The following is a 15,239-nucleotide window of genomic DNA, read 5'->3' as shown; positions in this document are numbered from 1 at the left end:
AAGTCCTATACGACCCGCGACAATCCACAGCTTCTCTTGAACGTGATCAGTCACTATCTACTGTACTCAATGACATCGACATGAACGAGTTAGATGAGGACGCGCTTCTTAATGGAAGTGATGCTGTTGAGCTAGTAGAAGCGTCAGCTGAATCGCAAAATCAAGAGATATTGCCTACAGGATCAAGAGAAGTAGCATCTCTACGGGAGACGTCCACACAAGATATATCGAGAGGCGCATCTGTACGATGGCCCTACCCCACTCCAGTATCTTTCGGATCAGCTCCACGCCAAACAAGCACTACACAAGAATTACCTAGAACAGGGAGAGACACTAATACCGACGCAACTGCTCTCCAAAACTTGCGCACCAGTACTGGAAGAAATATCCGACTGTCGCAAAGAGGGCAAGACGCCGTTGATTCCTCCCACACACACATGCTACGCAACGATATACAGAAAAGCGAGCAAGACACGAAGCTCATGCTCTTCGACTAGAGCGTGCTAGACTCGGTCAGCAAGTGGCTCACGCTTTTGCAACAGCACAGTCTATTCGCACACACCGGAAAGACCTATTGCCGCCACCAGACTTCTGGCACCAGCTAAAGCGACATCCTGAAGGCAAGGGATTCCGGCATGCTGCAGACGCTGAACTTGCATCGCTCGAAGAGAAGAAAACGTTTGAACTAGTGCACCATCCAGATGGCAAGCAAGTACTACCACTCAAATGGGTGTTCACATACAAGTTTGACGACGCTGGCTACCTCGTTCGTCACAAAGCGCGGATCTGCGTTAGAGGCGATCTACAACATCAGGTCACCGATGACATATATGCAGCGACTGGCGCATATCGCAGCTTTCGTATCCTAATGGCTCTTGTCTGCGCATTTAGGCTTCTTTGTCAGCAAATCGACTTCAAGAACGCCTTCATCAATGCAGACATGGACGAGGAAATATATACCACCCGTCCACCTGGGTACCGCCAGTCAGGGAAAGTCTGGAAGCTGCAAAAGGCGCTGTATGGCCTGCGTAAATCACCAAAACTCTGGTTCAACGAACTCGTTTCGTTCCTCAAAGATCTGGGATTCAATCATTGCCCAGATGAACCATGTATCCTCATAAACAACCAAACAGGACTCATCCTGTTTCTCTATGTGGATGATATGCTTATCATTGCACAACCGGAAAGTATCCACTCTATCAAAGACTTCAAGCTAAAACTGAACAGCAGATACGGGATCAAGGATTTGAGCGAGGCAATCTCCTTCCTCAACATCAGCATCCTCCGTAACACCAGAGAAAAGAAGCTCTGGATCAGCCAACACGGGTACATTGAGAAGATCTGTACCAAGTTCGGCATAGACGACTCTGGAAGAACGGCTACAACGCCTCTCCTCTCGTCATATCGTCCTCAACAATACGAAGGGCAAGCAACAATTCAACAGATCACAGAGATGCAAGAAAAGGTAGGCTCGATCCTGTACGCAGCAGTAGTATCACGACCCGATGTGTCTTTTGCAGCTAGCCAGTTAAGTCAGTTCACTATGAACCCTTCACCAGAGCACCTGCATTACGCGAACCGAGTTCTCGCATATCTCTAGGCCACGAAGTACTATGCTATTGAGTTCTTAGGCTTAGTGGAAAATACTACTAAAGTAGAGACACGCGATAAAGAGGTACTTCAGCTGTCAAGCGACGCATCGTTCGCGGATAATCCAGAGACTTGAAGATCTATGCAGGGTTATCTCATGAAGCTGTTCAAGGGGCCGATTATGTAGCAGTCGTCTAAACAGAAGACTGTAACCACGTCAACAACTGAAGCTGAGTTGCTCTCGCTGTCACACACAGCGAAAGAGACAATAGGTCTGTACCGTCTGTTCAAGCAGATACAGTTCGATCCCGAGCATCAACCTCGCATACTCTGTGATAACCAGCAGACGACAGGCCTGATCCAGAAGGACAGACCACAAACGTCATCAAAGCTAAAGCACGTCGACATCCATAGCCTATGGCTGAGGCAGGTCTACAGAGACGGCAAAGTCACAGTTCAATGGGTTCCAACGACTGAAATGCCTTCGGATGGCTTCACCAAACCACTCTCAGCAGAAAAGCACTCTCGATTCGTACGTCATGTAGGCCTGGTTGATATCTCATCGCGGATTGATCCAGCGCATCGACACGAAGAGGCAAACTCTGATGACAGTCAGACCTCATCTGAGACTGAGTGAGATCTGAGGGGGTGTGTCGCAGGCCAAGCGCTGTCGGGAACATGAACCTTATTACTAATAACGCCGTGCGATGACCTCCATATAAGCTGAGCTATGATGCTAGAACAATACAAGACATACACACTTCATAATTTCTCGTACTTGCAACACCGCACCCAACCGTGCGACAGATGTTGAGTGTTCGTGTTGTAGTGCACGTTTTATGAATGGTGTACAGGTCTGCGCTATGATTGGACGCGGGCTATCATGCCGTAGTAATCAAAAAGTGGAGAAACGCTTACCGCTACTCACGTCATAATACTAATTGGTGTTAAATCACGTCTCTCATATGTAGGTAAGTACTATATTTCAAGCTATGCGCCAGCCATGAAGAAAGATGGCCTCCTGATTCTAATCGAAGTTTGGAAATCGCCACTTGCTGTCTATGCTATCTCTTGATCACATCGTAGGCGTCGGCGCATGCCAAGCATGTAGGGGGCGTATAACAAAGGTGAGCACAGAAGACCCCTTCTATGTTAATGTGTAGACATTCTAGTAATGCATGCACTAGTGTTCGACCGACCGACCAAAATGTTCAGAGTGCAGGAAGCGAGACACAAGCTGCAACTACATGGCCTCTCTCACTAGACAGCCTATAGCGCATCCGCGACCAGATAACGATGCCCCGAAAGAGCCTAGGCCAGCTTACATACTCTTTGGCGAACATGTTCGACAGGATCCAACACTTAACCATGTATCCCTTGCCGACATTGAAACGGTAATTGGAAAGCGCTGGAGAGAGCTCCCACAAGAGGAGCGAGGGAATAAGTGGGAAGGACCAGTCTTTCTAAGACTGCAAAAATATCAGGAGGAGCTCGAGCGATACAAACACACAGAGAACCATCAGAGGTACCTAACATACTTAGAGTCGTTCAAGCAACGACGTTACAGGCCAGAGATACGAGTATTACCCGACAGTAAAGCTCCACGCCCATCTGAGACTGCACCGTCTGCTCCACTATGTAACTTGCCGGAACAAGATGATTCCGATGGCTATCAACGGATGGCATTCGACACATACGATCATGGTTCTGAGGTTCAGACACATGATATGATATCACCCGTGGAGTGTGGGATGGCAGAAGTGCACGATATTTTGACTTCCCAGGGCATCAGCTCTCATCTGATAAGAGTTGCACCTTATCCAATAGAAGAATCAAGCACCCAAGCTGTTAACGACTTCCTCAATGGCACAGGTGCGCTGCTTTATCTTTGGGATCGGGAGGAGGCCAAAGCCCTTGTCAGATCCGTCTACCAGCTACAGAACGATGGATCACTGGTGCAAGTGACAGAAGTCTTTGCAATGGCAGCAGTCGGAAGCTATTGTGATGGAGAGACGGATGATACATTCTTCCAAGAGCGATACCTGGATTTTTTCTTGTACATGTTGTCTTCAACGTCTGCTATATCTGAGCTGCGCTGTATGCGGCTCTTTGCTTGTCTAGCAATTATCCGTTTTGCGAGCAATGTGGAGAGCGCAAGAAATCTCATGTGTAAGTGACTTTCGGTGCTTTGAATCTATGCACGATGAATTGACAGCTAGAAGCGGCAGCACTCAACATTGGAAGGCAGCAATTCCTCTCTCCGTCTTTTTTGAATAATACTGCCGAAAAGAAATTACGGTATTGGTGGAACATATTCCGCAGCGTCCTCTTCCTAGAAACGTCTGTGTACCCTTGCTCTGTTCTCCCAGACTAGTTGCTGATATATATTTAGCTGGTTTGCACATAATACAAATCACGAACCACGAATTACCTACGAAGACATGATTGTATGAAACGAGTTAGCTCATCGAGCAACCTGCACCCCTCTCCTTTTGCCACGAACTGTCTACTGACCGTACACAGTTATATCATCCCCCCCATTCACAAGCCGAAAGTGGGCTGGCAGTCACCCATGAACATATTCACGAACTCGGCCGACTAGGTGCATATATAGCGCTCGACCTCAAGACAGCAACACAGTCACAAGCTGAGCAAGCCCGTACCCACCTCGAGTCCCTTAACCGGTGGCACCGTACACTCCCACCACCCATGCAATTGAGTCAGCTCAATCTCGCAAAACCATTCACTATAGACTCGGCCTCGAAGCGGTCGCTGTTACAGTTCCATGTCCTTTTTCTCGGTGTATTTATCGAGCCTCATCGGAATTGTCTGGTCGACTTGGGGAATTTCCGCATCAACAATAAGCCGCTCGAAATTGAGAATCTGAGGGACTTGGAACATCTCGAAGAGTTATGTATTTTGGCGGCACGACAATCCGCTCGAGTGGCCTCGCTACTGCAAATCGACAATCTAGTCCGAGCGCACTGTTGGGTATCTATGTGCGTCAATCCCCAAAAGGATCGTGACCATGAGATCGCTAATGCAATATCAGTTACACTAGCTTCACCAGTTGTGCAATCCTCCTCTTCGGCGCCTCACAAAAGCTGCTCAGGCTCTACGGCGAAGAAATCAGCGAAGACCTCTCTTACGCATCTTCGCATCTCCATCTCCTCTCGCTGTGTGGTCACGACAACATCATTGCAAAGAAGCTGTACACCAAACTCCAGAAGATCTTCAATGACATCAGAGAGATCGCGGTCTCTCCTGTCTATCGTGAGATGCGCGACGCTCGTATTTTCGTCAAGGACCCGATGTTTGTGCCGCGCTCACATTACGACTCAGTAGTAGGTGCAGAGGATGCCAGTATAAGTATCCTGAACTCTGTTAGACGCGCTATGGATGCTATTCAGGATACTTTGGTGTGAAGAGTGTAAGGGGCTACGCTCAGGGAGCTATCGCACAAGTATACTGGAGATTGTATTCAATAGAGAAGAAACTACGGGATACTTGTAGCGTTGCATTTGGTCATATATCTTAGCGCCCTGGAATATAATATCTTCTTGTCTAGTGACCAGTATGCATTGCCAATATTGCCTTCGTTTAGCGCGGCGTGCTTGCCGTATGCTAGAAGACTGATCATCTTACTCATCGGACTGTACGAGCCGTCGGCTAAGTACTTCCTGCGCGTCTCCCAGAATCTATCGCGGTCTTCTTCTGTCTGACTATCGCGCCCTGCTGCGGGAAAAAGCTTCTCGACTCCAAGTACCCGGACACAATACACCAGCCCGGCTAGCATGTACGAGTGGTTTTTCGCAGTGCGCAAGCGTTTAGTCTCCGTGTCTATGCCTAGTATAGCAAGAAACTGCCACAAACCACTTGAAAACGCCTTGTTGCCATAACTTGTAAGCACAAACGAGCTTAACCAGTCAAGTAGAGCGTCTATCTGAGCCGCTCGGTTGCCGCTGTCTAGAGTAAGCCACAGCTGGATCGCGAGCGCCTTCTGATTATCCTCCCAGCTAAACAATTTACGTGCGTCTTTCATCTTGTCTGCCAGCACTCTTTTACGTGGTCGGCGCTGCGGCATAACGCTGTCTTTATCCGTGCTGTCGGCGCCGTTGTCTTTGTCGCTTTCGTCGTACTCGCTACTATCAACAACCCGATCTCTCTGCGATAGATACTTCTCTACTCGGGTGTCTTCGTCCGCAACGATGCGAAGATAGAAACACACAAATTGGACTATGTAGCCAGCGTACGTTGCCTGACTCTCGGGGTTCTGCAGTCGCCTTGGTGGCCGCTGATCAACTTCAGTCTGCCGCGCACTACGAAGCCATCGCTGTGTTTCCTGCGGCAGCGTTGCTAAGCCCTTGACGCACTTTTCAATTAGCTGTTCTGTCAGCTGAGCGGCTGCCTGCAGCCATAGATGGGCAGATTGAACTGTATCTTGTTCGGTATCCTGTTTATCATGATGCCAAGCCGTGCAAAAATAATTTTTTCCAAAACCTGGCGTTAGCCTATAACGTGAGTGCTAGGCGAGTGGCGCACCCCAATGAACTTTTGCACCTCTAGCACGCTATTACTCAACACTACAACAACCTACTATAATGCGAAATACGTAGCATTAATCGCTAACCTCTGTTATATCTTTTTCGCAAGTACGCGAATTGTGTCCTGTCTCTCCGCAGCGCCTACAGTGCCTTTTGCGCTGCTTGCCTGCACCTGTTCGGGCTCTACCTTCACGCGTTTCCCCCTCTATCTGCGCCCCAACGTCTATTTGGGCCATCAAATCCTCTGCCTGCTCCTTTGACAGGTCTCCGCCCTTCTGGATCCGCTTTCTTTTACGCGATTTGCGCTCAGAAGCTGCTCTGTTTGACGCTTCGAGCTGCAGCACTCGGGCAGCCAGCAACGTCTGTGAATGCAGTATCATCTCAGTGCCCTTTCTAAGCTGGTTAACCATCTCAACCATAGGAGAAGGTGTGGAACCCTGATGTTTTTGAATGCGATCGCGAAGCAGCGTAGTTTGAGTCTCTACTTCAGCGGCGTTGCTTGGTGTTTTAGGGTTCCATTGGGTGGTCCCTGGTGCGGGCGGTGTTGGCGTGCGAGGTTTGACTTCAAGCTCTGATAGCACCACCAATGGGTTATAAGGCACTAAGCCAGTTGCTCTAAAGCTTGATTGGATATTTGTTTTTGAGAACGCAGGCTCAAAAACCTTCGCAAAGGAGGCAATAAAGGCCTTTTTGTCGATTCGGCCAATGTGGTCTGTTGCCAAGGCTCTAATCTCTTTGCTGTACGCCCGCTTCAAGGGGGCAAAACATCCCACATCAAGCGGCTGCAGGATGTGCGACGAGTGTGGAGGCATACAGAGGGTAATTATCTTGTTCTCCTCGCAAAAAGCCTGGAAGGTAAGCGACTTGTGGCTCTCGTGGCCGTCGATTATAAGCAGCACGTAGCTACCCACCCTCCGCCCCTTTATCTGCTCAATAAAGTGCTTCAACCAGGCTACACCAATCTCGTTCGTAGTCCAGCCGTTATTACTAACCCCAATGCGCCATTGAGGCTTTAGATCAGGGAACCAGGACACGTCGTGGTTCTTTGCTTTAAAGATAAGGTAGGGCGCGATTGCCCAGCCCATCGCGTTGACGGCGGCGATAAGAGTCACCCACTCACGGTCTCCCTGCTGGACGCCAATAGGCTCAGTGCGTCTCTCTGAAGCAGTGACTACTTTAACTCGGTTTCCAACGCCCATCGCGAAGCCAGTCTCGTCAAAGTTGTAGGTATCTTCGTCTAGTATGCTGTACTTGGCCTTAACATTCCGTACAAGGTTAAACCAGGGCCGGATAACCTCTGGATCGCTGCACAAGACTCTCTGACGATTGCGCTGTCGATTTAAACGGGATTTGAGCTCACCCTCGCGTTTAACGAAGTTTGAGCCCATCTTGGGCCAACAGGCTTGTCACCACGCGCAGCACGTAGTTTGTTGGCCATATCTTCTACAGAACGCAGTGTTGGCGCAAATCCTTGCGCATCTAGCATCTTAATATAGTGTCTAAGCGCCTCCTCTTCAGTCCTTTGATGGCTTGATGATTTAGGGTGAGTATCGCGTTGCGACATCTTCCCAGCGCGTCGGCGGCGAAGGGTCGTTTCAGGCACGTTGTAGGCGGCGGCAGCGCGTCGCAAGCTTAGTTCTTGAGGCGGTGTAATGGCTTGAAGGGCTTCTTTAATTCTCTCTTCTTTTGAGAGCTCTTCGAGGTTGGGTGGTTGAGACATTAAGGTTTGAAGTTCAAAGGTGCAAAAGTTCATTGGGGTGCGCCGCTCGCCTAGCCGCGCCACTCGCCTAGCACTCACGTTACACGCGATTTGAACAGCTAAAAAAAAAGCTATTATACACCTCTACTAAGCTTGCCAGGCTTAGCAGAGTTAAAAAGAGGCGCAATAATATTGTATATATACAGCTGTAGTTGTTGTTGTTATTGTTGCAGGTAAAGGTAGTGTGAGGAGTATTTGGGCAGGCACTGAGATATTGGTATAGGCTTGTATTGAGACGAATCCTTGAGGAGCTATCAAGACTCCTAGAGGGATGATATATACCTACGTCACGTGATCGTGGCTGGTGAGGGCCGACGGTGGCCCGAAGGGTCCCCGGTGGCTTGCCTGCCTGTGGCTGGAACCTGTGGTATTGGAACATCGTGACAATAGCCCCTCCCTTTCTTGAGAGTCGTCCCGACTCTCGCAGCGGGTTTATGATGCCAATACGATCGCTGCGCGCTTAGTGTTCGAGCTGCGCTTCACATGTTACTTCGTTCGCGTTGCTAGCCCGATCACATCCCGTAGTCATCCCGTAACCTAAACGCTGGGGGGCATGTGAAAAACCTCTGTGAGGAAAAAAATCTTGTTATGCTCCGCGCACTTTGGGTCGCCATGGCCGCAGCCATACTACCTAGCCATCTCCCCGATCCACCGCAGTGAATGATAGGGCGTTTGGCCCGTTTGCACTGTGACTGCTCAACTCGTGGCTCAGTGTTTGCGCGGTGTTGTCGCTCGTGTTAAGCACATTTTCTGTGTTTGCAACGCCTTTGTTGGGCGAGCGGTGAGTCTACGCAGCGACTGCGGAGACCCTTCGGCCATGTAAGAGGGCGAGCTGCGGTGCTGGGTGAGAGGGTATAAGTTGCAGCCTTTTGGAGTCTTTTCTGCATCTAACCTTCATCATCACAACAACAACAGTCCATCGCAACAACACCATCATGGCTATCCACTCCATTCCCATTCCTGGCTCCATCTCCAACACTCCCTTGCCTCCTCATGTCCTCGTCCTGCCTCAGCATCTGCAAGCTCAACCCCAGCTAGTGAGGTCTGCCTGCCAATCTTGCGTGGCGTCGCTGTCGACTCCGAGCAAGGCCGGGCTCAGCGACGGGACTATGAAGGGACTCGCCCGGGTCTTTATGGAGGGTCAGTTCTGCGTCCGCAACTCCACCTACGGTGTCTGCAACGGTTGCCGTACTGCCAAGAAGGCTGGTTGTGTTCCAGTGAGTGTTGTGGCTGCTAGTATGATGACTCCTGCTAATGTTTCTCAGGTTGCTCCTCACTTTCGCCGCGCCGTTAACATCCTCATGTACCTCGTCGACTACGCCACCCGCAAGAGCATCCAGGCCATGACAACAGGAGGTTGGGCGGACGAGATGACCATGCTTGATGGTGATCAGCGCATCGCGGCACACTGGCAGCGCGCCTTCGACTACGCGAAAGATCTCCGCGCCGGCTTTATTGAGCATGCTGCCCAGCTCAAGCGCGAGATCACTGAGTCTAAGATGAGTGAGACTGATTGGTACAAGGCCCGTCAAGTCTCCCGCACCTTCAATCTTGAGCGCTATACTGCTGGCGTAGGTTCCCAGGGCTTGAACGCGCCTGCCAACGTTGTTGTTGATGCTGCCCTTGAGGCTGCTTCCTTCCACAAGTCCGGCAACGCCTCGGGTCGGGAGCGGCGCTACTACTACTATGGTGCTGAGGTTCCTGGGGCTCATGAGGTTGCGGCACCCTACCTGAGCGAGCCTGGTGGTTCCCCTACTAAGCGCCGTCGTCCTTCCGCTCAGGCGGATGATAAGGATGAGAGCTTCCCCTTCCGCCCCAGCCCTCGCCAGGATCCTCCAGCTTAGTGGGTGAGTTCTCTAGTAGTTTTGGGGCTTCATAGTGTATTTGTAGAATAACATCTCCTCTTAAGAACTTAATTTCATTGAATTGGTGATGGTTTCTAATACGTGCATGATATGGGAGCTGCTCACAGCTTTCCCTTGCGTCCCCTCCTCTTTCAGACCCTCGGTCTGTCTTCGGGTTGTAGGCGTAGCCATGGGCCGTCCTTGGGCCGTACGGCTTCCGCCGCGCGCCCGTGATACGTCCTTTGGGTTTGCCATGTATTCCGCGAGGATCTGCTCGCAGTTGTCCAAGTGATCTTCCGGCTCCCAGGTGCAATCCTGGGTTGGCCATCCCAACCATTTGACCTTGTATTCGCGGCCTCTGGCCGCTGTGTCCCTGTGTTCCAGGATGCCTTCTACCTCATACCGGTCTCCTGCAGAGACGTCCTCGGGTATCTGGGTAGGTCCTGGCTTGAAGCCTGCGAACTTGAAGGGTTCATTCCAGGGTTCGAGCAGTGCGATGTTGAAGACGGGGTGGATACGGGCCATCGACGGGGGAAGGTCGAGCCTGTAAGCCAGCTTGCCGATCTTTTTGGTCACTGTGAATGGACCCAGATACCTTGCGTCAGAGATGCCAACAATCAAGTCAATCAATTTGAGGCCGCCGATTGAGCTTGATTGAAGTTTCATGAGGTCGCGATTGAAATTGATTTGATTGAAGCTGTTTTAGAGTCGTAATTGATTGAAGTTTTGATGCTCTTGATCATGTTTGATATGCAATCTAGGGCGATCTTATATGGCTGCCTCTAGTTATCATTCTCCCACTCGCATATATCGTAGATTCTGATCACCTCCTGATCAGTAAGGCTATCCTCCTGGCTATAAGGAGGCTTGAAACCTGCTTTTCTCCAACTCCGGGTACATTGGATAGCCGCTAGCAGTTGAGATCCGATCTTCCGCCTGCGGGGCTCTAATAGGTCGCCAAGCTCGCTGAACAGGCGCTCGCATTGACAGCTACTAGCTGGTGTAGTGAGCAGATCGATTGCCAATCGCGATAAATTTGGATATCGCGATCGCAGGCTGATCCAATACTTAACTGGATTACCCTCCTGCTCAAACTACTCTTTTGTCTACGCTGGCTCATATCGCCGCCAGCAATTAAGCTCGTCTATCTTTGATATATCTACCTCGTTTGCAGGCTCAAAGTTGACAAGCGCAGCGATTGCGTCGTCAATACCGCCTGATCGCGGCGGCCTCGGGCGCGTAACTGGCAGCGATATAGGCTTATATCGCGCCCACAGTTGCTGCAACTCTGCCTCGTTTGAGACAATCTAGTGAGGCTTCTCGCGCCAGCTGTTTGAGCAGTAGTTCTTGTAGTATGGGTAGAGGCAAGTTGCGCTATAGTAGGCGGGCGAGGCATCGAGTTTGGTATAGTAAGCGGTGGCCTTGCGCTAGGCAGCTTTGAGGTTGATCGCGAGGTGATCCTCTGGAGCTTCAGGATGAGCGTTGAAGTCGACGTGATCGTAGGTCCTGAGTATCGCCTCGTAAGCTCCAAGTACGTATTCGAATACTGGGATAACCTCGTATATAGCTCCAAAGCTTCCTTGTTTACCGCGCGCCTCAAGGCGTTTTGTAGCCTCCTTGAGCGGCTTCAACACATCGATATACTCAGTTATCACCGCCCAATCTGCTGCTTTTAGCCCGCCAGATCGCATCCAAGAGGGCGCGTCAGGTAGCTTGTTATCGCGCGAGTGCGCATATGCGTCGTCGCGCGCGGTGCGATCAATATGAGTGTTAGCGTATAGGTTAAAGGTTTCTAACAACTGAACTGCGCGCTCAAAGGCGTCGTGATAGCTGTTCCATCGCGTAACAACAGGCTTGATCGGCTCTAGTATTGTTTTTGTGTGCGATTAATCGTTAACTAAGCGCTGGAGCGATGCGAACAAATCATGTTGCTGAGGCGTTTTAATGTAGTTGATGATATCGATTAGTACTCCTAGCGGGCCGTCTCTTCGCCAGTCTCGCAGGTATCGCGCCTCTGTATTATATTCGTTAACAATGTCGTTGTTATACGCCTCCTTGTCAAGTCCAAACATGATTATCTAGCCTACAAGGTTGAGCGTGTGAGGTGCGCAGCGGAGGCGGCGATAAGGAGCTTCGAAGTCGTATAACTCGCTGAGTTTGGCGACAGCTTGATCGTTTGAGGATGCGTTATCGAGGACGAAGTAGCCTAGCTTAGAGCGATCAATACTAAACTGTTGCAGCGTCTTTGCAACTACATCAGCAATCCGATCACCGCTGTGAGCACCAGTAAGCTGCGGTAGCGCAATAGGCAGGTCCCTAATGTTACCACAGGCGTCAGCGTAATAAGCGACAATACCAAAAAATCCTCGTTTGCCACCCTTTATCGTCCACCTGTCAAAGCTGATATGGATCTGACTAATCGATCGCGACAGATCGTTGACAACCTGCGGTTCAAGGTGGCGATAGAGCCTCATAACAAAGCTCGCGACGCTAGTACGACTTACCCATAGAGCTTCTGCCGCCTCTAGATTGGCGTACGCTATCATCTCACGGAAAGCTGGAGTCTCAAACTCGCGGAGAGCGTAGTTGTTATCAACTAACCAGCTAACAGCAGCGTATCGAAAGCCTTGTACGTCAAAGTTTCCGATCTGATTTGCGACCTCCTGCGATACAGCAACCCCACTATCGTTCAGTAATCGCAGGGACGTCTAACCTCGAGGTAGCGCAGCCCTGGCGAGCTGGCCCTGACGGTTAAGGCGGTGGCCAACTCTGTTCTGTGCCATGTGAGTTATCGCAGCAGTTGTTGATAGCGTCACCTCTATCATCTGCTTCCCCTCTGATTTCTGATGTTTATAGCAATGCCTACAGATCCAGAAAGTTCTCTGCGGATTAGCTATCAAGGCGAGGCGATAGCCGTGCTCAAAGATCCAGCTTTTCCTGCCCTTGAGCGTCCTCAGCGGCTTCATAAACCGCGGTATATGAGCCCAATCGAGGCCATCGTGCCTATCCTCAAAGCGACTATCGAGCTCGCCTCCATCGTAGTTATCAGACGCCTCAGTTGAAGCCTCTGTAGCAGCTCGTGAGCCCTCGGTTGGCGGATTAATCGCGTTATCGGGCAGCAGGTTGCGCAGCTGCGATTCGAACGGAGCCTCGTCTGTAGCTTGGCTAGCTGCAACCTTAAGGGCTTTGCGCGGTGAGGTTCGTACAGGCAGCTCAGACTGCGATTGAGAGTTGTTGACTTTGACGCGTTTATTTGACGCAGCAACGCGATTAGCAGCGCGTTTAGAGGCCTTTAGAGGCATAACGGATAGTTACAGCGCGTAAGGAACTTAGAAATAACGATCGCGATAGGCGCTGATATAAGATATAGGCTGATGTTAAACGCTGATAGTATGTTGCAGGGTAAGCTGAATTAGAAGGTTGCTTACTAATCGAAACTCAACACCACTAATCCATCGCTCTATTGATATTATCTACAGCCTAGCAATCTCATTAAATACCTTGAAAATCGCGCTACAGTTAGCACATGATCAAGCTAATCAATCAAGTCAATCAAAAATATGGCCTCGATTTGTTCTTGATTGAGAAAACGCTATAGGCGAATTGATCTTGACTTGTTTGAGCTTTTGGATCAAGAATCAATCAAGTCAATCAAAATGCTTGTTTGTTGGCATCTCTGCTAATGGCAAGTCCTAGGTTACCCCGGGTCAGTCATGGGATCCGGGGTATATAATCCCTTCCAGATCGATTCCATATCGGTAGCGATTCGTCTATCATACAATTTAATTGTATCTTCTCTGGTCCTAACATCTAAGACATGTCGTACATAGGTGCTTGGCTTAGGCAAGCCCTGCTCCTGGGCGAGGTGGTGTCTCATATTGCTAAACTAGATAGTAGAATGTTGAAAAAAGAATTGAAAGAACAAAAAGGCTCGGAAGATAATCGTCTTAGAGCGCAAGTGGAGATGTGGGTGGTTAGCAAAAGGAGCCTTTTAAGCAAACATAAGTAACATGAACTCGCATGCATCAAGTAAGTACTCCAACACAAAATCTCGTGATAAAAGCTATTGTGGGTGGCTTCGCAGCCTCATTTTTAGTTGGGGTGATATGCTGTTCGCCGCGCATTGGGTGCACGGACACGGTGGGGAGGGCTGGGGGCTAAAATGAATTGGTCAATCAGATTGTGGCCAGGCACACTCAAGGTCACGTTTGGAGATGATTTGTGGATATGACCCTGTGCCTCTGACGTCACACAAGCGGTAGAAGCGGCATGTCGTGTTGCATTTGAAGGCATCTGGCTGCGTCCAAATGGGGCGAACAGCGCCACGGAAAACTACCTTGTTATCAACCACTCCCTTGTCGAACTCAGCAGGCAGTGAGAAGAGCCTAGATAAACTTAGACCCTCCGTCATGTTTTATTAAAGGTCTGTTGGAATTCCTGCCAATCGGCTTAGTAAATGCGTTGGCCCACAAACTGGTTCCACGGAGACGTCACCGTGATGGTATTTTCTTAACGGCTTTGAAGTTTCTTAGTGCTAAAAGTCTGCAATGAGGTCACGTGCTTTTGCCGATCGTATCGTTTAGTATCAAGTACGAAGAGGCTAGTTGTGGGCGATGCACCGATGTTGGTGGTCAGTGCACTCTTGTCGGTGCATCACCCAATACTAGCCTCTTCGTACTTTCCCAAGATGAATGTCGTCTGAGCTCGATATCTTCGTCCATTTGACTCACTTCTGTCTTGTTCTAACCCACTCGCTTGCGGCTATGTCAAACCCATCCTCATCGAGCGAAGAGAAAAGTAAACGATGCTATAGTATCCTACCGCAAACTTGATTCATTGGCTAACGTCCCACGGAACACAAACCTCAACACGGGAGTTCTTTTTCTAGCACCGTAGAATATCACAGTCGATCTTCAGAACGCAAACTAGAGACTTGAGAAAAGGACAGCAAGGAGGTCGAACTTCATACCTGGAACGGATCAGATGATCTCGAGCATCCGTACGGCTCATTGTCTGTCTCGCGGTACATGGCTTATTGAAAACAGATTCAAGTGGTCTCTTACTAAGAAATGGGTCCTCACGGCAACCGTCTACCTCATCTCCATCTTGATAGGTTTGCCAGCAGGCGCTTATGGTGCTGCAAATGATTACACGGTTGAGGAGTTCGACGTTCGAAATAAGCCGTTTCCAAATCTTAGCTGGGCCACTTGCAGCTAGAACATAGGCGGTGCGTTGTTTTCTCTTGTTTTCGTTCCGCTGACGGAAGCATCAGGATGCATGCCTGGCTATTTTGTGACAGTCTTACCGTCCTCTCTAAAATTCCGCTAACAATTGTCGAGGGTGCGTACATTTTTTTCGAACTTCTTCTCTTCGGTTCAGCTTTCGCAAACAACTTCCCAATTCTCGTTGTAACGCGGTTCTTAGGCGGTGGAGCATCTTCTGTTGTAGCCAAAATCGTCAGAGGCAGTGTCAGTAATGTTTGGAAAGGTGATAAAGTGCGAG

At 49.8% G+C, this 15,239-nt stretch overlaps 1 protein-coding gene across 1 annotated transcript; it reads left to right on the top strand.

Moving 5' to 3' along the window:
- Positions 1–4,299: 4,299 nt before the first annotated feature.
- Positions 4,300–5,015, top strand: ALTATR162_LOCUS93 (uncharacterized protein; the record flags this gene model as incomplete). The annotated part of the gene is made up of 2 exons (XM_043307686.1): positions 4,300–4,589; positions 4,643–5,015. 2 exons carry the CDS (start codon positions 4,300–4,302, stop codon positions 5,013–5,015), a joined length of 663 nt encoding a protein of 220 aa, XP_043163621.1.
- Positions 5,016–15,239: the final 10,224 nt, after the last annotated feature.

This window comes from Alternaria atra, assembly GCF_907166805.1.
Source record: "Alternaria atra isolate CS162 genome assembly, contig: 16, whole genome shotgun sequence".
Taxonomy (NCBI): Eukaryota; Fungi; Ascomycota; class Dothideomycetes; order Pleosporales; family Pleosporaceae; genus Alternaria; species Alternaria atra.
The sequence above is the reverse complement of the archived record's forward strand: the minus strand, read 5'-3'. Positions and strand labels throughout refer to the sequence as shown.